The 26600-nt window shown below is 39.2% G+C and overlaps 1 protein-coding gene across 9 annotated transcripts in view; it reads left to right on the top strand.

Annotated features, from left to right (window-relative positions):
- Nucleotides 1-26600, top strand: part of camta1a (calmodulin binding transcription activator 1a) — a 300932-nt gene that overhangs the window by 107011 nt on the left and 167321 nt on the right. For all 9 annotated transcript variants that reach the window (XM_043225259.1, XM_043225261.1, XM_043225258.1 and 6 more), the window contains one exon: nucleotides 22686-22753. In XM_043225259.1, the coding sequence (XP_043081194.1) occupies nucleotides 22686-22753 (68 nt within the window). The remainder of the gene's footprint in view (nucleotides 1-22685; nucleotides 22754-26600) is intronic.

Genomic DNA, 26600 nt, shown 5'->3' with positions numbered 1-26600 from the left:
TTTTTATGATGTTCACATAGCAGTTTTTACTCAAGGCCTCCTAGCAGTATTCCTAAATAGATGCAGTGATACTCTGAGGCAGAAAAGGGGGTTTATAAGAAGTAGAAAAGCGACAAAAATAGCCTTTTCTGCAGAGTTCATTTATGGGTGCCTTGAATGCATTTGAATTACGGGTGCTTCATCTGCCTTGAGCAGATTTTTATTAGCTGCCTCTTTGTGCAGGATTACAACCACAGCATCCATTTTGAGCCATCTTTTTTATGTTTAAAGCATAACTTTTAGTTAGAAAATTTCCCTCACGCACAGTCTGCCCGCCCTGTCGGAACAACGCATTCACTAGTTTGTACTTAATGGGTAATTTTAATGTCACTGGCCACAAATTAAGAAACAAAGCTAGCAATTAAAAAAGTTTATTACGCACATTGAGGCTTCTGGGTTTTAGCAAGAACTCTCTCATCTTAATGTCCTGAGAGAGAATGTAGCAGATATTCAAATGAGTTACTTTGTTATTGACGACGGTGATGCTGTGCTTTCACATTCCTTAAAATTAATTCTGTCCTCATGAGTGGCGTATATCACATTCATCTTGTTTCTGCTGAACACCAGTCTGCGATATCGTTTCTTAATTCATGCTGTAATTTGGCCACAGTGATGAATGTCTTGTGTTAGATAAGAGAAAATCATCTTCCCCAAGCGAGAGGCCCTGGCTCGCTCTACCTATACTCTCATAGATTGTCCCTGCATTGCGTTTGCATTCAACTACTGTTATAATCAGTTTAAAGCCACATACATTTCCTTATGGACCTCATATGTGTGCCTCGTTGAGAGGAGGTATGATGGATGAAAAAATGACACTGACTTTCATTAAAGGTGAGACCTGAGATATATCTAGGGATAAGAATATCATTTAGGGTTTAAGGTTGGGCTTCAATGCAACTAAGCATCTACCAAGAAACCTCGCAGAACATCATAGAAACCCATGTGTAACATGTTAAAACCACCCTGGCCTCATGGCTGAGATTTGCACGAACAAGCACCACTTATATTTTCTTCAGAGAATGTAAAAATATAGTTTCGTGTTTTGCTTTGCTCTTTTTGTGTGTTAAGCGTTCCCTATTACTGGCAGACATGAGAAGCACATGGCGTGGATTTGTCATAATTAAAGAAGGACTTGGCGCAGCTTCTGAGGGAGACACGCAATAAAGTCTCTGGTTTATTTAGAATACTCTCTGGTGCCTCGGGGGACTTGGGGGACCTCCTTGCACTAAATCTAGTTGCCAGAACATATGAGGGGGATAAAGAGGTTGTATTAAATTTGTTGACTCTTAGATCTCCTCTCAGGCAGCTCAGTATTGCATTTGTTGGTTTCTCCAGCCCTCCTAGCCCCTTTTCTCGGGTTTGTTGTATTGAATCAGACAGTGCCCAGATCCTCTCCACTGCATGAGTTGAACACTATTGAATTGCTTGGCTTGTAGATCCACAATTTTAACTTCTTTAGACCATATTGAATTTACCGGCCTAGGGATCAATAATTCTTTTTTTTTTTTTTTGTGGACAGTATTGAACCAGGGGTTCACACCACATCTCCAGATTGCTTTTTGAATCTGCTGGTCACACCTAGATAAAGGCATTACAGTCATTGTTTGAAATAATAAGCATATTCATTTGTTTGAGAAACTGCATGGGAAGTCAGGTTCACACTCGTGTATTCACATAAATATTGGAAAGGATCCATGCTTTAGACAAATGTTTTCAAAATTTGGGCTGCAACAGGGCGTTCCCTGAAAATTGAGAGAATTTATTTTTATGTATGTAATTTTGAAAAACACTATTATTTAAGCTAAAACATCTTCACTCTAATAATGGATAGAGAAAAGATATACTTAATACAAAGTCAGTAATTTCCAGAGCATTTTAAAAGCTTCCTGTGGCTTAATTGCAGTTACAATATAAAAACCAGTTATTAAATTTAGACAGTTTTGCATTTAATCTATTATAATTGCACATAGTTTCTTTTATAACTTTTCTCACTTAATATAAATGAGTCCTTCAAATTTTATGAAAGTGGTCTCTCACAAGGGGTTAGTCACTTGGGTGTAATACTTGGCATAAAAAAAAGTTCAAAAACCTTGCTTTGGGTGATGGTTATGAGTAATGACCACATTTTTTGGTTGAGGATAGAGTAATGCTGCTGAATTGGCATTTAGACCCACCTAAACCTGCATAAACAAACAAAAATAGGCCGTCGCAATTCCATGTGCACTTTAGCCCAGATTTTTTTCCTTTCACAGTGGGAAACGGGTTTATGGTATGGGCGATGGTTGTGCATTTGGATTTTTACCTCCAGGGTAATGAAAGGCCTAATAAATAAAAACATCAGTGTTGCAGTGAGCAGCTCCAGCATATGACTGGAATGCAGTGAGGCCTGGATGTGCACAGTCTCAGGGCGGAGGGGTGGCAGTGGCTGGCAGAGCTGATGAATGGATGGCACGCCGCATTCTGACAGAGACGAATGTGACGGCCCCGTGCTATCGGAGCGGGCGGGTCCCTGCTGAACGGGCCGCAGGGAGATCACGTGACCAGACCCATTCTCCAATCAGACTGTGGCGGAGAAAGACGACGAGAAACCATAGTTTGTCTGTTGGGCTCTACAATGACCTTCTGCCTCAAAGTAAGTGTCCCAGATGGCCATCTCTCACACAGAGCAAAGTGATAGGACTGGGCTGCTCTAGTCCGGATAACCATCAGCTCACTGGATTTGTCCTTCATGGGTCGTCATTAGTGTTTGGTCGGGTTAGGCGCCTGGAGACCATCCCACAGGCATCAGATAGTTATCCCTGCTCAGCTGGAATGCAGACAGACTGAATCTGATGTGTTCTCTCTGCTATCAGTACATGGTAAGGTTAGATGCCTGGAGAGTGTCTGGGGGCAACCACATTAGGTCAGTCCACCGGATGGAGAGTGTCACGATTAAATATTACAGCATCTCATTTCAACTCCACCCAAAAGAGCGATCCTTCCACCTCTATCCACTAGAGAATCGCTTAACGTTGCACTGAGCAGGCCCATTACAAAAAAGAACTGAGTCAATGGGAAAGGGAGATGATTAAGAGGCTTTCTGTGTTAACAGAGGAGAATATCAGGTTTTATTGAGCTCCCTTCTATTCACTAGAAGTCTATGTTGCAGACTGAACCCGAACAGCGACCGGGCTATTAATAGACTATTGATGAGTATTGATCTCCGGCTCGCATGACACGCGAGATACAATGAGCAATAGATCCCTGTGAAAAGCAGTCTTCTCTTTTAGCTTTGCACCAATTGCATATTATTATGGCCTTAGAGAATTTCTCTGATAGATTGGCCAGCTGGTCTTTCATAGTTTTCGGAGGGAAAATGGGTAAAGAACAAGCTCGGATCGGTGACCATTTGTAATGCGCTCAAAGGAACTTTTAATCATCTCGCCCGCAAAGATTTTAAAACAATCGATAATACGCGTGGGATCGGAGGCAAGCGACGCCTCAACAGTAATGTTGGACGTGTTTTATATGGTCATGCATGCAGCCTTGGTTCCTCGCACAAATGGGAAGAAAAGTTCAAAGCCCTGACATACGCAATTACACATGAATTAGGGGGATAATGACCAGGGAGAGTGTGTTATATCAATAACCCGTTTAATGGTCAATCTCAGCAGGGGTGTCTGTTGACTTGTGTTGGATTTACTTTAATTGATGAAAAGCCGTATAGCAGGTGGCTTACTTGGCCTCAAATGAGAGCAAAACTCAAATAGCCAAATTAAAACCTAAATAATAGATGAGAGACACTGGGATGCGACCAGGGAGAGAAAGTGTTGTAATTATTTGCCTGTGGAAAGTGAAGCTTCTCCTGTAATGTGGCTCCTTATGTCGCAGACCGGAGTGATGAGAGATATAAGCAATGACTTTTTTTTTCATCGTCTCCTTGTGGTTGGTTGAGTAAAGTCAAAACGCTGTCCTTATAAGAAATGATTTAAATGCAGAATGACACTATTTTAATGAAATTAGCCACTGGAATGAGAGCCAACGCTTGTGTATTTGGGCGAGCATGATGGCTGAGGAAAGGTTGTTGTTGTTGCGAGGCCAACTTGCTGTCACGCCGGCTGTTTGGAGCTGACGTGATGCTCTGCTTTCTGCCATCCTTAATACTGTCTCTTGCTGTCAACACATACGTGTTAGCAAACATCCTTGGATGATTTGAACGGAGAGGGTGAATTACTGTTGATGAAATCAGTTCTTTCTCGCTGTGAGTTTTCGTTCATCCATATTCTCTTGTAATAACAGCCTGCAGTCCTTCGGCTTTTTTCCTGGCAAACAATAGTTATTCTCGTAATGATTCAATTTTTCATCTGTCTTTGCGAATGAAAGAGACCATTTATTCTTGTTTTGCATTTTTAGCCGTAATGATGAAGAATGCTAACGAGCAACACTGGGTGCTGGTGACGAAACGTCCACGGGGCACGAGAATCTGCATATCAAAGAGGTCCCTGAGAAGGCACACTCTGAGAAATGTGTTCGACACAACTCTCACCTCCCCACAGGCTTCGGGCGGCAGCGCAGGATGCGTCCTGAACATGAGCCAGACATGTTTGGAAACCAGAACTCTCTATAGCGTTGCCTTTGAGACACTGTCACAAGTTCATCATTTTCGGCTCTTGTTCTTTCTGCGAGTTTAAGCTAGATTTGCGAGGCATCAGCATGAAGGCTCGCTGTATGAGATGGTCAGACTGTTGCTCTGCGGCAGAAGTTCTAGATAAAATGCCACATGCCACCTGCTCTTCTGATTAACAAGTATGCACCTTGCTGATCCCTCAGCCATTAATGCCAGTCAATGGTAGGGCTGGGCAATATAGATTTAGATTTAGAGTCTTCAAGTTGTGATAATCTATATATATGTGTGTGAGCGCATTTAAAGATTTTATTAAATTTTATTTATTTGCATAAACAAAATATTAATTTAAATAATTACAATTTGTATTAGAATAAGTCAGCTCAAGTCTACAGTGCACCCTAAATATTATTTTATAGACTTTCCACTGTCCCTTTAATGGAGCATTATCTATAGAATATGGCAGCCTGAAGGTGACTGTGTACTTGTGGAGGTGTTTGTGTGTTTGAGAAATCCGTTGCTAGACATGAGTCAGATCAGTAACCTGATCTGATACCTTATATAACAACATTTTTGTAGTAATATTCCACAAACAGCATTGTGTTTTATAAGTAAACCAAGCTCACCATATGGGACTCTGTGTTAATTTCAAGATTTTTTTTGGTGGATTGCATGCTGTAATGGGGAGATCCTAAGGAGTCATCTTGTGAAGCCTTCCATTGGACCGCACACTGGTTTAGCTCTCTCTCACACAGATGGACGACGAGCCGAGGGAATCTCGCATGGAATGATCAAAACAGCTTGACATGCTGGAGGAAATGGGACCGAACGGAGAGGAGGAAGAGCAGAAGAGGAGTTAATCACTGCGCTAATGTCGTACTTCATCATCGTTTTCCTCGACGCCACTGAGCTCAGCTTCGCCCGACCATTTCCACCACACACTTATGTCACTCTCCGGCACAGATGCAACTCTTCACACGCCCCCTGCCTGAATCCTGCATTAAAAACCCCAGGATTACGGCCCCATTCCTGCCCAAATACTGCTACCTGGGCGCCAATCTATTCACATAGTTACTTAGAGAGAATGGAGGTGTGAGAAAGGAAGACCGAAAAAGACAATACTCTGGTATACTAGGACATTTTGAGGTAGATGCTGTTCCTGCCATGCGAGCTTTGTCTTTGGGCAGATGGTGTTTAGACGTGTAGATCACATATAGTGCCCACAGAGGACTGAATGTGTCCATATGTGTGTGTGTGTGTGAGTGTGTTTGAGACAAGAGATTAGGGGCTTGGGCCATACTCCACCTGCCTGTGCTTGGAAACAGATCTGTGGTATCTGGTGAAGGTGAGTGAATTTAAGCGCCTGCTCCCTGGAGTCCTTGTCGTGCAGACAGTTACAAACAGGATCCCGGGGAGCGCCATGCTGCTCCGCATGGTTGGCTGTGGAGCCCGCGTCCAAAAATATGAATCCATCATGAGCTGCCATAACTCAGCAAACTAGAACCCCATAGTTTGCCTGGCACAAACCCTCCAACAACCCCTACCCATACTCTGAGTCAGCGATGGTATTGCTCACCAGTGTGCCATATATATATATATATATATATATATATATATATATATATATATATATATATATATATATATATATATATATATATATGTATATATATATATATATGTGTATATGTATATATATATATGTGTGTGTGTGTGTGTGTGTGTGCGTGCATTTCATTTTCTGTTAGTAAAATATCTTTTTTTTTTTATATATACTTTGGGGTGCAGTGACATGGATGTGTTTTACCCATTATGGTACAAGCTCTTTCTAATTTTTTGTGTGTGTTTGCATGGTCCAAGTTGGTAAATTATGTAAAATGTAAAGATGAATGAATAAATACGAGTAGTATTATTTCAGTTTAATCAGTCTTGAGCTGTCTGCAAATCTGTCATTCTGTCCCACTGGTTGAGGCATTCAGGTTTCACCTTGGTGGTCCAGGACATTGCTGTATAATAGTGAGGCACACACATTAAAACTCCAACTGATGTGTCCAAGAGTCCCATTTTTTCTATAAGAGGTGCAGGCAGCTTCTCTAGGACAACAGCCAGTGGAGATGAAGATTCCTTAAGCGTCTTCGTCAAAGCATTGTGTGTGTTTATTTGTGTGTCCACATCACTAAAAGTGACAGCCTGACTGACATATGTCAGCTCAGAGGCACAGGAGGAGTGGCAGAAGCCATTTACCAGCTTCCAGGAGTGACACAGCAATGACTTCTGCTCTTGTTCCAGCCCACCACCCCCTAATAGCTCTAATTAATTGATGAATGAGGTCAAATTGAAGATATCTCGCAGAGTCTCAATTTGCCCCAACACCCACCACCATGTTGTTTTTCTTAATGCGCCATGCACCTCATCTCCCTCTCTGCTCATCTGCATAAGACCTTGGGATGAATGTTAACTATGTTTAATTAGACAAGTGGAGCGATGGATGGGTGTGTGGCGCTTTGGGGGGTTTTGATGGCAGGGCTCCTCGCTGGCAGGGGGTGCAGGACTGCAGTGCTCACTCCCGGCTGAGTTAGGAGCTACACACCTGCTTCTGAGTACTGGCTTCACGCAGTCTCCTGTATCTCGGTGGGTTTCTTTCTAACGCTCAGCCTCTCTGTTAAAACCCTGGGCGTTTACATACTTTAAAAGCTTAATGTAATTATTAACTTTTTAATGATTTTTTGAAGATAGTGACTCGCAGTGCAGGTTTGTGTCTGGGGAGGGACGTGCAGAATGTCATCAATCTATACAGAGTTTGGATAGTTGATTTTAACTTATCTTTCAAGAAATATGGAAAAAGGCTTAAATGATTGGCGTATAGTAAGTGCAATTTTCACAGGTTTTCCACACAGGATCCAAAATTAACTCTTGCCATGCATCGTATATAAGTAAAAATGAGCTTTGCTAAGCAAAATAAATATATGATATGCATAATATATGTAACATAATACATACTCAAACAAGAATGCGTGCGATTCAAATCTAAGCATGTACTAAAGAAAAATGTTTACAGCAGCTTTGACATTTTAGTGCAAATGTACTATTGTAAGTTTAGCAAGGATAAATATACAAAATAACAATAAAAATATTTTAATACTAAAGCTTTGTTAAGACTGAGATATTTGTGTATGACGCTATTTATGGTTTGCCAGAAATATTCAAGTGGAAATTATGAAGTATGATTCTAATGTAATAGAAGAAAAAAAAAAGAAAAAAAGCTCACAATATAGTTTTGTGCAGTTATTTTAAATTTACGCACCACTGGTAAGTATAACAAAAAGTTAATTTTGTGTCCTGTCTGTCTCACAACAACAAGGTAGATTCGTGGATAAAGAAATTATATCCAAAATTAGATAATATATATTATATCTCTTGTCTATATTGCCAGGCCAAATTGTCTTTTCAATAAAAAAAAGCTGGTTGGAAGAGCAGGAGTGTAAAATATAGTGTAGGAAAATAAAATTTATAAAAGTGCTCATTATGCAAACAAGACATCGATGTTGGAGGGAATCAACACTCAAAATGCTAGAAAAGTGCATAAATTAACTCTTTAAAACCTGTACGAACCCTGTCGTAAACCTTGAGATGTAAAAATGTCAGTCAGGGAAATATTAAACGAGGCAAGATTTGTCTTGCTTGTCATTCCACCATCTTCCGACAAGAATGTTTCTCCGTGTTAAAGCATTGTGGTGAGGTGTCTAAGTGCCGGAGGCTCGTCCTTATCTGTGTCCTTCCGACTGAGGTGTGATCCTCTTGGCTCAAAGAATTTCCACCGCTCTAAGCCGTGAATAACAACTGTGATCCAAAAAATGATGGGCATGCCATTTAAATAGCAGTGCACGCGATAAGGCGAATGCAGATGTTTTTCTTATTTATTATCCCCCCCCCCACCTCCCCTGTTCAGACATGTCACTATCTCTCCTGTACATTTGGGCCCCTGTCTTTTCAGGAAACCGAGGCAGACATAAGTGTGAGTGTGGAGGCGTGCTTTTTCCTTTCTTCTTCTTTCCTTCTTCCCCATGGGGGTAGGGAGCTTATCTCTTGTCCATAGCCAGAACACGTGGATTACTTCTCTGCCTGGGGTTCTACATTTATTACTGGCCTTGGAGGGGATATGACACGACGATCAGGAAGACATCACACACCACGATTAAGATCAATGATGTTTTAAACCTCTATGAAACATTCAGCGAAACGGTTATAAATAAGTTCAGGAAAACCATTGCTGGTAACGAGAGAAGAACATGTTTATTGCCTCCTGAAGAAATGCGTAGCGGATGTTTGTAACGTAATGTTGTGTTTAGTCGCTAATTAATGTTAAGAGAAGAGGAGGACAAGTCCTAACCCCTGCTCACTCCTGTTAACGCTGTTTGTCTCCAAATGACCTCTGATTTCACACTGCATTGGTTTTCACTGTTATATGGACAAGAACCTTTTTCTTCTTCTTCTTCTTTTTTGCTGACAACAGAAGAAATGCTATCTGTTAAATAAGTAATTCAGTGAGTTTGCCAGCAGCAAAACATTGGGTTTGCTGAAAAGGCAGACACGGAAGAAACATGAAAAAGAAAAAAACAGCCACTCTAACACTTTCTGCACCTCCCTCTTCAATTTAGTCTGAATTCAGATAATGCATACACAAGGTGTGTACACACAAACAGTTTGAGAGTCCAACTTAATATAATTGCTTTTCCCTTCAACATTTCCTTAAGCTAAAACATTTTGATCAGATCTGGTTTCAGAGTTGATCATCTGACTAACATAAAGAGAATATTCCAGGGGGAAGTTATTCAGTTAGAGCATTATTTTCCCAGTGGATGTTTACAAGCTTTGTATTTGTATACTTATCTTAACACATTTATTAGTCATCTGTTTAATAACTGAACAATGCATTTCTGTGACTGTTCAGTCAGTATGGGATGGACAAACACAACAGGTGTGACTCCTTAGATTTCCTTAACATTCAACAGAAAGCAGAATCAGATTGAATGTCTCCATGAAGTCAGTCCACTTATCTCAACTTGTCTGTAAGTAATGCCCATAACCATAGCAACCATTGTAATACATTTTTAGTTATTTTGAACCATTCAACGTTTCAGTCAACTCTCGCAGCTTTGGTTTCTAAACGTCTTTTCAAGTTTATTCTCACATTTAAATAATTTACTCTTCATTTAAGGTCACAGATATTCAGGGCAAAAGGCAGTTCTATAAGAACAGACCTGTGAACCACCAGTTGAGGGCCTTATTATGTTAAAGATCATGGCTTGTATACTGAAGAGGGGTTTGTTTACAGTAACATTACCTGTCATAAGAGCTAGTGTTTGTGGCCCAAGATTAGAGAGTAGTTGAAATCGCTCTATTGTTGAAACAGTTAGCAAATCTCTGTTATTTTAATCACTGGTAAATAAAAGGAGAATTCTCTCTTTTTTATTCTTTTGTGCTGTTCTGTGATGAGGGGGATTGATGTGCTTGCACCTGGCACTGTGAGTTTTGCCTTATAGTGCCGGAGCAGTTGCCAGTAACATTGATGCATGGCCATGAATTATATTATGCCTTGGCAGCTGCTCACTCCTAAATTCATCTTTGTACTCAATGATTTATTTATTACAGTGCTTGCAAGGCAACTCTGTATTGATACTTCTCAAACATTCTGGTTAGGGGTTTGTTCTAAACCCCTAACCCTAAGAATTTCTCCTGGTCTGCCTAAAGCACTGACCCTAATCCAACCTTTACTGTATGTGGTGATAGCTTCAGGCTTGGTTGTCCTATGTATTTTGGTTTATATAATTTAAAGGGCAACATAAAAGAAGATATTTAGAAAAATTGTCAAATTGACAAAAGTCGAAGGGGTTCAATTTTATTTAAACCTTATGGTTCTTAAAAATATTTCATTTTGTGTTGTGCAGAATTAAGGAAGTCATACAAGCTGGGAAAGTAAATGATGACAGAAGTTTCATTACTGGTTGAATTATCCCGTTAAGACCAATTTAAGCAGAGATTATATAGAAACCTTCCTTCTTCCTTGCATATATTATATTATAACCATTTATTAAAGACTAAAACCTAAGCTTAGCTGAAACGCTATTCTTGTGCTACTTTGCATGCACAGGTATTTCCTTCAGGAAATGCAAATCTGGCTTATTTAGACTATTTGTCATCCTTTTTAGCCTGGCAAAAGGAATGCAAAAAGAAAAATGAAAGAAATGGAATATGATAAGGTTTTGCAACATTGCCTGTGTGCATTGCTGGATCTGAGCAGGTGTAGCCACCACCATGTCCTTTGGTTATGATGAAATACGTTGCTGAAACCCAGAGCAGGTAAATGATCTGTAAATGAGATCAGATGATGTATTAGAAGGATATTCCTTTTTTTTGTCCCCTTTCCGCCAGCCTAAAGAGATCTGGATTTTACCTTACATCTCTGCTCCTGCAGATATCTGTGACACGAGGTGACTTTGTTTAAGTCTGACATGGTTTCTTATTAACACCTGAACATGGCTCCTTTTTTCACCACGGTGAGGACCACTGAAGTCTCCGCTAGGGAAAAAGTGGAAGCAGGTGACAATTAATAGCAGCATGTGTAATGAAGATCGTATAGCTGTTGGGGGTCACTAAACAAATAGGGGAGATGACTTTTAAAAGAGAATTTAAACTCATAAGGAAAGACTCATAGGTCATTAACCTATCTTTCCATCTTTTTCTACACTGATTTGATATGCTAATATTCACAGTTTTTAGAAACCGATAGATAGTTTGTTTATCACAGGATTACATGGTCATAGAAAACCTGGAAATACGAGGGAATTTAACATTGTATTGTTTCAGATTTGAGAAATTTGTGGACTTTATAGCATTAGCGACTTAGGCTAGACCCACATTTAATCCATAATACACCAAAATAATGCATTTTAGTTGCTAAAATGCATTTTCACATACTGATATGCACTTATAGTGTTCAAGGTACCAATTTGTGCTTTTTAAGAGCACTGCTTCAATTGACAACATTTTGTACACTTGAAAATACCATATTGCATTTTCAGATTTTTTTTTTTTTTATTTATGCTAAGCTCTACAGTATTTAACTAGCTACATATTAGTACTTTTGTAACTAATTTCTATTAAATGATGTAACTTTACTTTATCCAGTCATCAAAAATGTCTGAATATCAAGAACTATCAACTATTAGGATTTGTAATAAGATTTTAAACCATTCAAATAAACTTTTAGCCATTTCACTGAAAACTGTTTGAAAATCTTACAGTATACTTCTGAACTGAAAGTGAGGTGACGATAATGGCCCCAGGCAGGTCATCGCCCTGCCTTGATGCTATTTGAAAGGTAAATGCTGTTAAGGAGAGATTTAGCTTTATTTGACTCTATCTTGGTGTGACCTTCACAGTTGCACTGTCTCTTTATTGTGATCTCAGCACAAAGCGGCGACAGAGGGCAGAGGCAGTGGGCTGCTTGTCTGGCACTCTGATAGCCAAACAAAGGCAGCCTGACAGATGCACTAGATAGCACAAACACACTTCAATTAAATCCTTCCCTCTCAAAGACAAATCAAAGCCTGCAGTACAATGGCAGAATCAACACTACGAGGAAAAAAGAGGGGGAAAAGAGAGAGTGACGAGTGATGAGTAGGTCTCAGTTCAGTGCTCTATTAAAGCTCACTTTAGGTGGACCAGCTAATTTGAACAGAGAGTGTACCCTGCCTGCTGACTTCTCTCTGAGTGTGTATGTGTATGTTTGTTCATTGCCATTTTTTAAAACCAATGAACCAATGACCAGTATTATATTTATTGTAGTAATTTTTACTATTCAGTTTAATTTATTAGTAGTTTCACACTGTTTGCATGGCAAAACCGTAGCAAAGTAAAACTTACAGTGTTAAGACTTATTCGTTCAACTTTAGCTCAACTTTTAAAAACTTGCGTTCTGTTCCATTTAATTGTGCTGTTGCACAATTTTTGAACGCTCGAGCGTGTTATGTAAAGGTTCCCTTAAAAAGTGTGTCTAGTGAACTCAAAACCACCATAATTATACAGGACTTCCATACAAACCGATTCAGCCAGCCCACGACTAGCCAATTTTGAAAATGTCTAGTTCCGCAGGCTATTTCTCTATTCTATAGAGCACAACTTTTGTTGAGCTGAAATAACTCTTCTCCCTGTACCTATGAATTTCCTAACATGTTTTTCCTGTCAGTGCAGTTTTAGTCATTCCTTCTGTTGAGAAGACATTTCTTCTCCCAATGCTAATGGATTGATTTTAGTTTGAAACACTAGAAACTTTAGTTTTCCCTATGTCTGCATTGTTTCTTATTCTTGTGTTGTTTCTTTATAGAGCGGAGCGGTGCTCAAATCGTGTGCTGGGTTGCACGGGTGACCGGCACTGGCAGGACAGTCGAAGTGAAGCGCGTTTTTGCGCAGAGCCCAGTAGGTGGTTGTGGGCACGCCTCGAATTGAAAGTTCGAAATTGGTTTCACGCAAGGGTGCCCCAGTCATTTGCTGTGCTGAATAGTGGAATTCACTGGATAATTCCAGCATTAATTGATTCTGGGCTCTGAAATAAACAGGCTGGCGAAGTGTATGAAAGTAGAGGCACAGCCTAATAGACCCGCTCCTTTTTCCAGAAGAGGAGAGTAGTAGCTGAGACCAGACTTGAGTCCATGCAATTGTTTTACATGTAAACTAATGACATTTTTGACATTAGAAAGGTAATAACAAAGCATCCCCTCAGTAAGTCAAGTTATTTAAAGTAAGCTTAAGGGCGAGCTTTGCTCACAGCAAGCAACCACACATTTTGCAAATGTAACTATACACCTAAAATGTTCAGTCTTACATTATACAGTTTTTACTTTATTTAATGAACACAGACAGACAGTGTGGTGGTTTAGAGGCAAGCAATTACCAAGTACCATACAAATGCATTTCTGAATATCCGTGGTTTTAAGGTTATACCTGCAAATTTGTAAACTAATGAATTCAAGATAGGTTACTTGTTACACCACAGTGAATAGCATTACATATTTGGAATATGACCGATAGCATTATTTAGCTGGTTGTTTATGTGTAGGCTAATTGCATGTCTGTCTTTTTGATAAATCGCTAAAGCTGTGATTGTGATATTTGTTATTTTGCCACTGATTTGAGTCTTGAGTACCCTTGTACTTGGTCAAGGCATCGGAAATCCTCATGATTATGTGTCAAGTCAAGCACTAGTTCAAGTCTGGAGTCTGTCAGTGGTTAAAGCAGGGCTGTGTGAGAGTCGTGTGAATGATCAGGTCTGCCAGGGCTCCATGGTGTCTGTGTCTCTCGCCCTATTTTCTCACACATCAGGTGCGCCATAGGGACTCTCGTCAATGAGACTCAGTGACACTGCATTAGACTCACTTTTTACTCTAATTCCCACTCCACCCATGATCCCTCCAAAATGAGTCTGTCTCACACTTGGAATGGCACTGTCACCACTATTAAATCACTCAACATTTGATTGGCAGTTTAAGTTGTAACTTGTCTTAAAAGGACTTTGGAAGAACTCAAATATCTTTTGATAGGTGCCATAATATTAGGATGATGTGTAGTAAATATATAAAAAGAAAATAATATATAGATTTATATATATTTTTGAGTTTATTTTTAATGCATATTGACTGTATTTAAATGATGTGCATTCGATGAATTAATTGGACTGTAGTTTAATTCATTTGATTATGATTTTTTCATTGAATGACAATTCTAGTAAAAACTAAAGAATACAGAGATTCTAGTACTTCCCTGTTCAGCCATGGCAGAAGGGCCGTCCTGCATGTGGTAATAAAGGCATCGCTCTTCTCCCCTTGCTGGGGCGGATGGTGGCTTATGGGAAGCTGGAGAAGGGGAGGTGTCCCGCTGTATAGATGATGAAGAAGGCTCCAAGCGTGGACACGAGAGGGCAGATTGGAGGAGAACGCTGCAGGACTCTGGGAAGTGAACCTGGTTGCTCCCCATGGAGTTAGTAAGAGTGGGAGCGAATGGCCGACATTTACAAATGATCCTCTTCATCGCCACATGAGGGAATAGAGTATCCTATTGTGTCCCAACCGAAGAACTGCTCAATCCTCCCCCACATCCATGAAAAAGCAGGATAAGTCAGAGGATGTGCATCTGAGCTTTGGTGCCCAAGGCAAGTGGCAGAGGGCATACTTAACTTCCCCTCTTCCTTCATTCCAACCACATGAAATTTGAATTGGAGGGCTTTATTATTCAGAGCCTGTGATGCCACATCTATCTATCTATCTATCTATCTATCTATCTATCTATCTATCTATCTATCTATCTATCTATCTATCTATCTATCTATCTATCTATCTATCTATCTATCTTTTGTTTGTCCTTGTTCTGTCCTTTCTGCCATTGTGTCTTTTGTCCTTTCTATCTTTTTCTGTCCTTTCTGTTATTTTACCCTTTGTCCTTTGTATCATTCTATCTTTCATCCTTTCAATTCAATTTATAGCAAAAGAGTGTACTTTTCACCTTCCATATAACCTTCTTAGCTGATGTTTCTCTTAGTAAATATGATTGTTAAGTGTGTCAATTGATTACAATGAAATGCGTTACTGGTTTAATTAGCATGTATTCAAATCAATTAGTATAGAATGTAATCACATGAATCTCAATCACATACATTGATATTTGCTGAGAAAGATCATTCAGAGATGACCTATTGTTGCAGCAGACAAAAGCATCACTCGTCCCGTCACATACTTTTCATACACAGACCTTGGGAAGCGTAGCCAAGGCTGAGCTGTCATGCTCAGAGCGGAGTTGTTATGAGGGGAGGTGATGCTCACCATCTCCACTTTTTTCTTTTCTAAAATGATGACATCCCCTCAAAGAGCAGTTTCATTTCTATCCCGTGCAGTGGGACCTGGCACTAGCAGCAAAATAATCTTGCTAAGTGCGAACCCTCCCACAATACATCCTCCTCCTCCACTCAGAGAGGCTGCGCTGTGGAAGCAGAAGGCCTAGACAGAACGGCTGGAACTCAGTCACTCACTCAGCCCTTGATGGGGAGGATTCAATGCTGTGAGATGGGGATAATTTGTTTCGAGAGGCCTCGAAGTGTCTGGGACCTGGGAGGTGCACCGCAGGCGAATCAGCATGCCAAGCCAAACACTGACCACCAGCTGGAAAACATCTAAGCTATTCTGGATCAATTCAGAATTGATCTCGGCCCAACTGTATGTATAATGTAGGCTGTGTGGGGCGGTTAAGACTGGCTGTCTGTCTGACTAGTGCTGGGAAAGAGATATGATCTGCCCACACCCTTTAAAAGCATATTATGGGAAAGGGCAAAGGGCCTTGAAGAGACTTTCAAATGAGCAGAGAGGGTTGCCTATGTGCAGTAAATGGATTCCATCCTGCCCGGTTACAGACCAGATGTATTCAGAGCGTGCTGACAGGGTTCTGTGCGTCCTACAGACCTGTTTACAGGGTACGCCACGTCCCACTGGTTTCTGTTGAGTCGGCAGGTTGGTGGCCAAAAGCTTTGGAAGGGGGCGCAGCACTGAGCATCATGAGTATTGAATGGCCATGGCGGGGCGTGCGCAGAGGGGCTATAACGCCGAGCCGGCTGCGAGTGCCTTTCCTGCTCCTCATTTGGGCTGCTCAAGGAGGCTGCATGCAGGGATTAATAGGTGGTTGACTGGAAAGCAAAGCTTTTTAACCCTGCTCAGGGACTCGTAGAACAGCACCACACCATGCCAGCAGATGCCAAGTGCAGCTGTCAGGAGTCAGAGTGCTTTTGTTGTTTGCTCTCTCTTCTCTTTCCTCCTCTGTGGCTTTCTAGCTGAACTCACATTCGTCTTGAATATTTTCAAACTTACTCTCCTGTTGTCTTTTTCTTTTAAAAGTATCCATAGATTTAATGGATGTTATAAAATATATTTCTAAATTATATATCTTATATGTTGAAAATGTTTTAAAGCACACAGAATGTTCTGTTCTAAGCATGACTTTCCTGATCTCTCTGAACTAGGGTTATCTGAACAAAAAACAACATTTCAAAAACTCTACAATTGGTCGCTAGAGTTCAGTTGTTGTGATGGCAACTCAGAAAATATTCTGAACTCCCCCAGTGTTTTTTTTCCATGCTTTTTTTTTTAAATGCTGAAATAGATCAGTGCATGGTTGCAATTTTTTTGTATACTCTTTAATGTAGTGTGATTTTAAATATTTATGATATATCCTTTTATTTTATTTTATTTTTTCAAAAACCTGTAGTTCACAAGGGAAAAATCTATCCATGTAATTTGGATTTTTCTTATTTTGCCATAATAACAGGTTGTTCAATTGAAAAATTAAGGTGAACTACACATTTTTTAAGTATTTTGTTTTATACTTAAGCTTTAATTTTATTGTTATTTTCTATTAACAATAATCTTTTTTTAGCCTGCATTTAAATTCTTAGCAACAGTTTGGAGTAGAAAAATAATCATCAGAAAGTAATGCATAAAGTGACTCATTTCCATTCATAAACTGAGTTTCTCACTTATAGTGCGAATTTAAAGTTGTGAGTGTTTTTTATTAATCGGAAGCTGATTATTATGATAATTTCAACATGATGTGAATGCAGCATTAGAGTGTTGAGAGATGGTGAGATATAACTGTTTGTTTTATCAATTTCAACAAACACCAACTGGCTAAACATGCTGATCCAAGAAAATCCAACAATAGTTTTTTGGGGGTTTGCTGCAGTTTTTGGGGAGAGTGTGAACTAGCTTTTACATATAAAAGTTGTTTTGATTTTGTCTGATAACAGGTCAAGATAGGCCCTATCCATTTCATCCATTTAATGCACAATCTCCTGAAGTGTGTAAACCGTCTTACAATGATGTGCTTGTTTTTAATGAGCTGTGTGAGAGATGCAGAGCTCCACAGCTTTTTCTCAAGTCCTTGACCTTTTCTCATCCCCACTGACTCTCGTTCGTCTGTTATACCCTCACACCTCTCCCACTCTCGTTCATTTATCCTCTCATCTCCCTGTTCCCTCCTCAACTGTCCCTCCCTGTGTATCACTGTCTTCTATGTCTAATTGCATTTCAATTTGCCCTAAGGGATGCCTGGGTAGTTCAATCCTCTACCCCGGTTTCCCTCAAATCCATTTGCACCCTGCCCTGGCGAGGTCAGTTTCATGGGTTGCCCTGCAGGAAATATCAGATGACCTCACTTTCCAGTGAGAACAAGGTATCATGGGGAATAGAATCGGTTGAGAGGCTCATCCCGCCCCCCAATCCCTCATATCCATCTTCCCACTTCCTGCTCTCAAGTGGAGAACAAGGTCAGAATCATATACTGTGTGACACCAAGCTCTCCACCAAAAGTCTGAGCATTGTAACATGTAAAGTGTCAAAAAGTCCAGCAATTATTTTACCATTTTATTTTAGTTTGTTTTATGCATCCTTTGTTTACTTCCAGATATAAATTACGTTTTGAATTCCAGATTTCAGTCTCAGAAGTTTGGACCCCACTGTACATGAATTCAGTTTATTCACTATTCAATCTAATGAAAGCATCATTATTTTATACAGTTCTATATAAAGTAAGCAAATATCCAGTGCGCTCGCATCTCTTTCTCAAGAACATTTATCTTATACGGTAAAGGCCTTCTGTAACCCATTTACTTACTCCACTATATCTGGGACTTATTTGTGCCTTTATAACAGAGTAGAATGCTGTAGAAAGCTTGAAAGTGTGTTTTAGTATAGGACTCTTTTCAGAGAAGTACACTGAAGTCTGAGAGTGCTAGTGGAAAACAGTGTGGGTTGAAAGAATGAGGTTGACATATGCGCAACCCATGAAAACTCATGCTGTGAATGATGAATCCATTTGATCAAGTCACTTTTTTGTTTTAGACTCAAAAGAGACATCGGGACCTTTAAATTAAACAGTCCCAAAGACAGTTAGACTTAATAGAGTATTAGGATTCAAATAGAGGAGTTCATTCCCTTGAGAATGTCTATGAGCTTTTTAGTCTCAATTGCTCAATGGCTCATGGGAACAGTGAGATGCAGTATGGATGGTGTTTAGAGGCAAGTGTCTGATGGGTGCTGGGATAATGCCAGAGAGATGCCGATCTTCGTTTTTAATGGAACGTCTGTCGTTGTTTCAAGTGATCAGTCCTGTCACTTCAAACTGTGAATTTTGATGCTTTTGATGCCTCTCCTTACCAACATCAATCTAAGACTCAGAAGCAAAAGGTAGAGACGACAAGGGTCAGCCAGGGACACGGATACTACCGGTGGAACAAACACCTCATCAAATGTCTGCCAATACAAGCAGCGTCTTGTGCACAAGAGAAATGTGATGGGAATTGCATTTATCAGAGCTGCTTCTCTGTCTCCTCTTGATTTAAAAAGGATGAAGGTATCTGGCGAAATTGTGTTTGCTTGCATTATGCTGTTATTGTGTCAATTTTCCACACCAGAAACAAAGGAAGGGAAATATGCGTGTCATATTTTATTTTAAATTGCCAGACGTTTCCTTATATTCACAAAAGACCCTCTTGCTTTAGCTGCTGTCGAGGATGACAGTTTGAGTGAAAATTGAGGCCGCTGTTGTCTGGTATCCTATCAGGGAGGCGTTTTTAAAATTGAATCAGAGATGTGCCTATCAGAGGTTCTTATTTACGTGTTGCCCTCAGATGGAGACAGAAACAGGAGAGGACATGGGAAAAAAGGTGGGAGTGTTTCATGTGTGCTAGTTCACCTTGTAGAGGTGACACCATTTAGCATATTAAGAGCGTTTTAAACAGGTGCAGGTAGACATGGTTCTCAGTAATCAGCTTTTCTGATGTAAGCTCCTGATACATGGATTTTACAGACTCTCCAATGTCAAGGTCCTTTTCTCCTTTGTAGTAATGCTAGAGTGCGGTGCAAAGATGTCAGGCACATGTACAGGCAGCTTTGTGGCACACAAAGGTTATTTGCTACCTTTTGACTTAATCAAACCTGTATGTGTTAGGTACAATAATGTGCTTTTTTTCTTTTCTTCAAAAATACAATGCCACCTCTATGATTTGAGTTCTTAACATTAAGAAACATGGTATTATGAATCCTAAAATCTTAATTTTATTATTACAATATCCTTGTAACTGTAAACTGTAAATCTTATAAATCTTATATGTTATAGTGACATGATATTTATATAATATATATACATTAATTTTTCATATTATAAATGTAATGTCACCACACCACATGAGATTTAAAGAAATGGTTTGTCCAAAAATTAACATGTTCTGATTATTTACTCACCCCCAGGCCATCCGAGATGTATATGACTTATTTTCCTTAGTTGAAGAGAAATTAAAGTTTTGGAAGAAAACATTCCAGGTTTTTCTCCATGTAATGCAGGTCAGCAAGAGAACTGCGTAGAGAAATACATTTTTCATGGTTCACAGACATTTATCTATTCTAATTTAGCAATCTTTTGTTTGTCAAATGTCCTACTTTTAAACAATGTGGTGGTTCTTGTCATATAAGTCACACTTGATGTGCAAAAACCTTTTTTGATCAAGATGACTAATTGTTTCACTAGAGAAAACCATATGTGTTGGCTGGAGTTTTGTAGATTACTTTGTAGCTGCCTAAATATATATTTTGGACTGTAAAAAATGGCCTATGGTGAGCCTTGTTTACGTGCATTGAAAATTCCTAACACATTTTTCTCCAAACTAATTTGTCTTCAACTACAGAAAGTAATATACCTTGTACTGTATATCAATATATCAAATACTGTAAGTTTCCCAATATTTTCAAAATATTATATATAAAATCTTTTGAACATATTGGAAAAATTAAACTTGAAACCTGACTTGTAAGAGGTTTTTCAAAACCAACAGGAATACAAAGAGTATATTTTTAAAGATTTGTTCTTTTCTTTATTATGGAACCTCACGTATCTTTGACCCAAGTTTTAAAGAGCACTTGATTGACAGTGCTGGCCAGATTTTGATGCCCCATCTTTACAACTGCACCAGATCAACTCAACAGAGAACTAGCCTCGCATTATAACACAGCACAAACTTTGTTTCTCACAGCTGTTTAATGGCTCCTCTGTTTTTGTTTGTGTTTTTTTTTTTTTGCCGTAAGGTTATTGCACCTTTATGGCTGATCGGGGGGTTGGAATAATCCTCGACATCTGTTCGGGGAGTGGGTGGGGGATGCCGACGTTTGCCTTTTATTTACTGGACTGGGCCTCCTGGCTCATCCCCCTAGCTCAGAGGTCGGCATGTTGACTTTTAATGGGAAAACGATAAAGAAGAAGAATCTCAAATGGGCCTCAAGGTCAATGAAGGAGTTTCGCCCCCAGCTATCTTTCCTGGCTTGTGGAACAAACATTACTCACAAGCACAGTGGTAAATTAGCACCATGCACCATGGACTTGTTTTATTTTCTTAACCGCACACATTAACTGTTTTAAATGAGAGTTTAGTAAGATCAAGTTTTTTTCTTTTTTTAATAGCACAAGAAGTTAACTGCAAAACAAGTTAAGTGCAAAACCTGCTTTCTCTTTCTCAAAAATATAATATAGTAACTCCTCTGAAGAATTTTAGGTTTGGCAGGCCAGGTAAGTGTGTGTGTGTTTTTATTATGGAGAGGTTCTCTTTCTCCATGGTCATATTCCACAGAATCTTCCCCTCGTCCTTGTCTCTTTCCCTCTGGCCCTGATGACAGGAGGCCAGAACGTTAATCAGAACAGCGCTATCTCTCAGACAGCACCTGCAGGCCATCACCAATTCTAGCGTTCTCTGTGTGGGCACTGCCAGTCTTGGCACCCTGGTACCTCAAGGGATGGCTCTACTGCCAACTGTGACAGGATTAAAACATAGAGTTACTGACTATAAATATATATTATACCTCCTAAGGGCAACTGAATACCATCGAATTTTGGCAATTGAGTAGAATTTGGGCTATTATTGATAGGCTTACGGTGTTTAATTAGGTTAGTAAATAAAATCTTGTCAAGCTCCGAATATTGAAATTGATTGTAGTGTGATGGATTTGCATCATGTGGACTGCTTTACGTAATGTTCTAGAAAGTAAGCTTATTGATTGACCGTTTTTCGGAGAACCGCTATTTAAGTGATTTCAGTGAAAAGCCATTTGAATTTTAAAACAGTAATGAAATCAAAGTCAGATCACTTTTATGCTGGTACAGTATGTACCTGTGATTAATCCTTTGAATCTGAGTGTAACATTAATTTAAAACTGCCAGGAACTAATACATAAATAGTAAAGTTTCAAGAAAACATTTCTCATCACAAATGATCTTGAACTCGGTGTCAGCAATGTTACGGCTAGTCTTTACAGATCTTTTCTTTAAGCTGTTTATTCCGTTTCATCTTAATTTACCCAGAACAATAAGCTAAGATCAGTAAATAATTGGACTCCTTTTTGATAACATCATTCGTGTCCCTCCGCATTTCCTGCTGTCTTTGTATGACAAATGCCCTCAGTGTGAAATGAATGGCTGGCTGTCACAGGTAATCATGAGGTTGCTTGTCAGTACCCGGTCTGCTTTCATTTCCCATGATTAGCTTTGTGAAGGAACGATGGGATACGTTTCACTCATCCACTTGTCTCTTTTGTTGGGTGACAGTGATGACTGGGTTAACATCGGTACCAGAAATCGCATCATCTGCTGTCATGCCTGTTGTGCATCCCAAGAAATGATTTCTCTTTTGTTACAGCAATCAAACAGCCACTGTAAGGAGGTTTTTATGTCATTCACGTCTTCACATAATATAATGTGAGCTTCAGACAATGAGGGAGAAACGATGTCCACAAAATCCTCTAAATTCAATTTCCACAGTGTTGTTCCTGAGCCCGCGAGTCGGTTTTGAATGCAACATGGTCTTAGACAGATAGTTTAAAACGTAGTTTAATGCATACATTAAAAAGCTGTCGATATCCTGTAACAGTAACGTCTACATGTCTTTTTGTCTTATGTTTGACAGGAAATTGCAGCATACTTGATAACATTTGAAAAGCATGAAGAATGGTTGACAACATCCCCTAAAACAAGGTAAGAATATCCATTTCGTCAACTGACCATCAGAAATCTCTTCCCCCCAGAATTCCTGGTTTTACCGCTGTGATCTTTAAATCAAGCCATTAGCTGAAGTTTCCCCAACAACCCACTCGAGGATCTCCGCTATCTTAAAAGTTGGGTGTTTGATATTGGTGGACATTGATGGCAGTTTCAAAAGGTTTACTTCTTTTAAGAGTTAGCCTGACAGGTAATGGATTATTAATGTGGACTAATAACTGCAAATAGCCTATTAGCAGAGCTCTTAGCTCAATGCTCTGCTCTCATTTCTTCTGTGAGTGCGATGGTAATGTGTTCATATCTAACAGCAAATTAAACGTCCTCTAATAAATGAAGGTGTGAGCTGAAAGCTGTCTAGCTGCTCAGAAGTAGATGGTAGGTGTTGACTGACATCGAAGAGGGAAAATTGAGCATGTCACTTTCTAAATGCGCATGCACCTGAATCAAATCTGTCATCTTGGTTTATGGCTGATAACTCGCCCTGGGGTCTGAAGCAGCTCTGGTGAATTTACATGTTCCCAAACCCCACAAGAGTAGGATTTGTGTATTTTTAAATAGACTGACTATACACTTGATTGGCTGTAAGCCAGGTCAACGGTGCTGGATTTGATGTGTAATGGAGTGGCACTTATCCAGCATCAATGATCCTGCTGATGCAGAGGGCTCAGAGTTAGACAGGGACAGAGGTTGCCGATGTGGCTACGCTGGATGTTTGGCCTTTCTGGGACAGAACGATTTGGGGGACTACATCATAAATAACCTGTCAAGAATTAACAATAAAATTAAACTTAATGAATAGATTTTGATTAAACATTTTTTTTTGTATTTGGAATATTTGTATATCATGGTAGTATTCATTTGTCTTAAAAATTTTAAATACAAAAAGGAAAACTAAAAGAAGAGTTTTTTTTCTTACAATTACATAATCTAATGAGACATTTAAAAAAATGGGTCAAATATGTTAAATAAAATTAACAGCACAATAAAGAAAGAAAGAAAAAGTAGCCCTGTCCACAGTGATCTCATTGGTCAAAAATTCAAATTGTTACTGTGCATATTAAATATAGCTGATTGTGCATTTTGGATTAGTTTACTTTCAGTGCCAACAGGACAGAATTACTATACACTGTGAATTTGTATGCCACCCGGTTAGGACAGAGTGTATGATGTCTTCCATCACCAAGAGTAAAACTCACTCCACACAGACAGTAGATGCAACCAATCATTAAAAAGAGATAAGAGTGGGAAGGTTACTTGAAGGTGAGGGAGATTTTAGGGGAAAACTACATTTAATTTATCCTCTGATGCACAATGTCAGGTCTCTTGTGGTGTAATATTTTAAGAAGCTTATAGTGTGGGCACACACACTGTGTATCAGTGTGCGTACGTGCCAGGGTTTAAGTCTGTGTGTTTCTTCAGTCTGTTTTTCCTAGCCTCAGGTTAAGCCCTCCAGTCTCCTGTTCTATCCAGTTTGTCGAAACAGAACAGTGCTTTCTCCATCTCCTGCCTGCTTCCAGAAGGAAGTCCCACTTCTCTCCCAATTAGAGAGAGCCGATCTTATACTATTAGACAGCTCAGAGTCCCTTCTCCTCAGTGCCAGACACTGGAAACTGCTCACTCTCATGCTTTCCTCGAGTCTGCACATAGGAAGTGTTGGGCGCCATCGGCACAGAGTAAAACCAAAGCTGACATGGTGATGCCGCCATCTTTCATGCTTGTTCATAGTGTATTAAACACAGTTTCTTCTCTTTCTCTGTATATATATATATATATATATATATATATATATATATATATATATATATATATATATATATATATATATATATATATATATATTAATTTCGGTCTTCCATCTGACAACTGTCTAGTCAGTTTGTAAAGTAATTTGTGACAGGAAGGTTTGCATGATATATTACTGTTAAAATTTTTAATTTGTCCACGTTTACTTTGTTATAGACAATCTAAAGTCATTGCAAGGTCTTTGATCATTGCATTGTTGTTTTAACAGTTTGCCATGGTCACTGCATTTTTTGAAATTTCAAAAGATAAGATATATCTTATATGAACACCCCATAAAAATGGGACAATTGAGGTCAGATGACCTCAAATCCAGCCTAATTATGTATGGTCCATATAAGAAAAATTAGTCAGGCAACAAACTACTTGATTTTGAAAAGACATAGTTTTGCACATCCCTATTAACAATCCTAATTCATGTGCAAATGGACTTTGAGTACTCCAACTTCCTCCCAATTTTTCTCTCTGCCTGTAAGGGACATTGATAATGGCTGGACATAAAGCAAAAGCCAATTATAAGACATTTCCTTGTGTAATTGCTAGAGATGAGTTGAAGAGCACCCCGTCGGCTTTTTATCTTCAACACAAAAAAAATGAGCCCATGAATAAAGTGTACTTCTCTGCGCTTACTCATTATAGGCTCTGCACTCAGTAATGTGTATTATCACTGGCTAAAAGGAGATTGGGAGGAGCTCTAGTGCGCACTGTATGTAGTGGAATGTTGTAATGGCAGTTATGGCACACGCTCAGGGCTTTTTAGATTCAGAATGGTGACCAGACAGTGATCCTTTAAATACTCTATAAAATCAGAAAGAGAAAGAGTTTTGTGGCTTATAGTCTATGTCTTGCAACTTTAAAGCCATAAAATGCACTTCTGAAAGAACTTTTTAAGAAAAAAGGACTTTTACCCCAACCAAATACACATTTAAAATGTGTCATCTTAAAAAGTCAACTTATCCATAGGTGTTTTATCTAATATATATAAGAATGAAATTGCCCATTTTCTTCTAATAGCAAGTGACTGTAAATTTATTTATTCATTTTGAGTTAAATTCAGTGAAAACTTTAATTTAGGAGTGATATATAAAAATGTATTAGCTTAGTTCCCCAGGTACATTTTATTTACATTTTAAATGTCTTAGTTGTCTACAAAGAGAACACAGTCTACCAGCAATAGCAAGAAATGTAGCAAACTGCATTGATATAAACTGATATATATGATATATAATTATATATATATATATATATATATATATATATATATATATATACATTAACACCTTGGGAAAACTATCCCAGGGACGGCATGATTAGCTACAGAGTTTAGGGTTTATAGAATTTAGCTAGAAGCATTCAGTTGTTTTCAACAGGGAACATAAAGAGGGATGGAATTGACTGATGAATACTGTTTATCAACATGTGGCGGTTGTCATTTAGCATGTATATATTTTTTAAAAGAGAGGCAGAATAAGAGAGGCAAATGACAGCTGTGCTTTGACTAAAAGCTACAGTTTTTTCCAGTGGTCAAAGCAGAGTGAAGGTTAAGGGTCAAGGGTTATGAGGGGGTATGTGGTTAAGTGATTTTTTTGCAGTATGTCATTTGCTCCTCCTCTTTCCCGGTGGAAAGCCAATCGCTCTGAGGCACCAGGCTACAGGAACTGACTCAGCCTCTGGGCAGGCCGGGCTGGAGAGACAAGGGAAGCAGAGGTCAATGGGCCATGGAGAGTGTAATAGCTAAGCAGTAGGCCATGCATGTATGGAGGCGTAGCCTGGGGCTCTGAACACACACAGACACACACACTCAGACACATACTGTACATACAGAACAAACATGTGAAGATCTAGCCAAGCTTGTGATGAGACAGAAGGAATATTCTATTCGTATTACCAAGAGATCAGTCACTAGAGAGAACCACAACAAACACACTGAAAGAAAAGACTTGTGCATGATAAAGTCAGTACAAACACGGGAATGAACTGATTAATCTATATATACACTGCCGGTCAAAAGTTTGGATTTTTT

Source organism: Puntigrus tetrazona, chromosome 23 (assembly GCF_018831695.1).
Source record: "Puntigrus tetrazona isolate hp1 chromosome 23, ASM1883169v1, whole genome shotgun sequence".
Lineage (NCBI taxonomy): Eukaryota > Metazoa > Chordata > Actinopteri > Cypriniformes > Cyprinidae > Puntigrus > Puntigrus tetrazona.
Note: the sequence above shows the minus strand (reverse complement) of the source record. Positions and strands in the feature narration are given on the sequence as shown.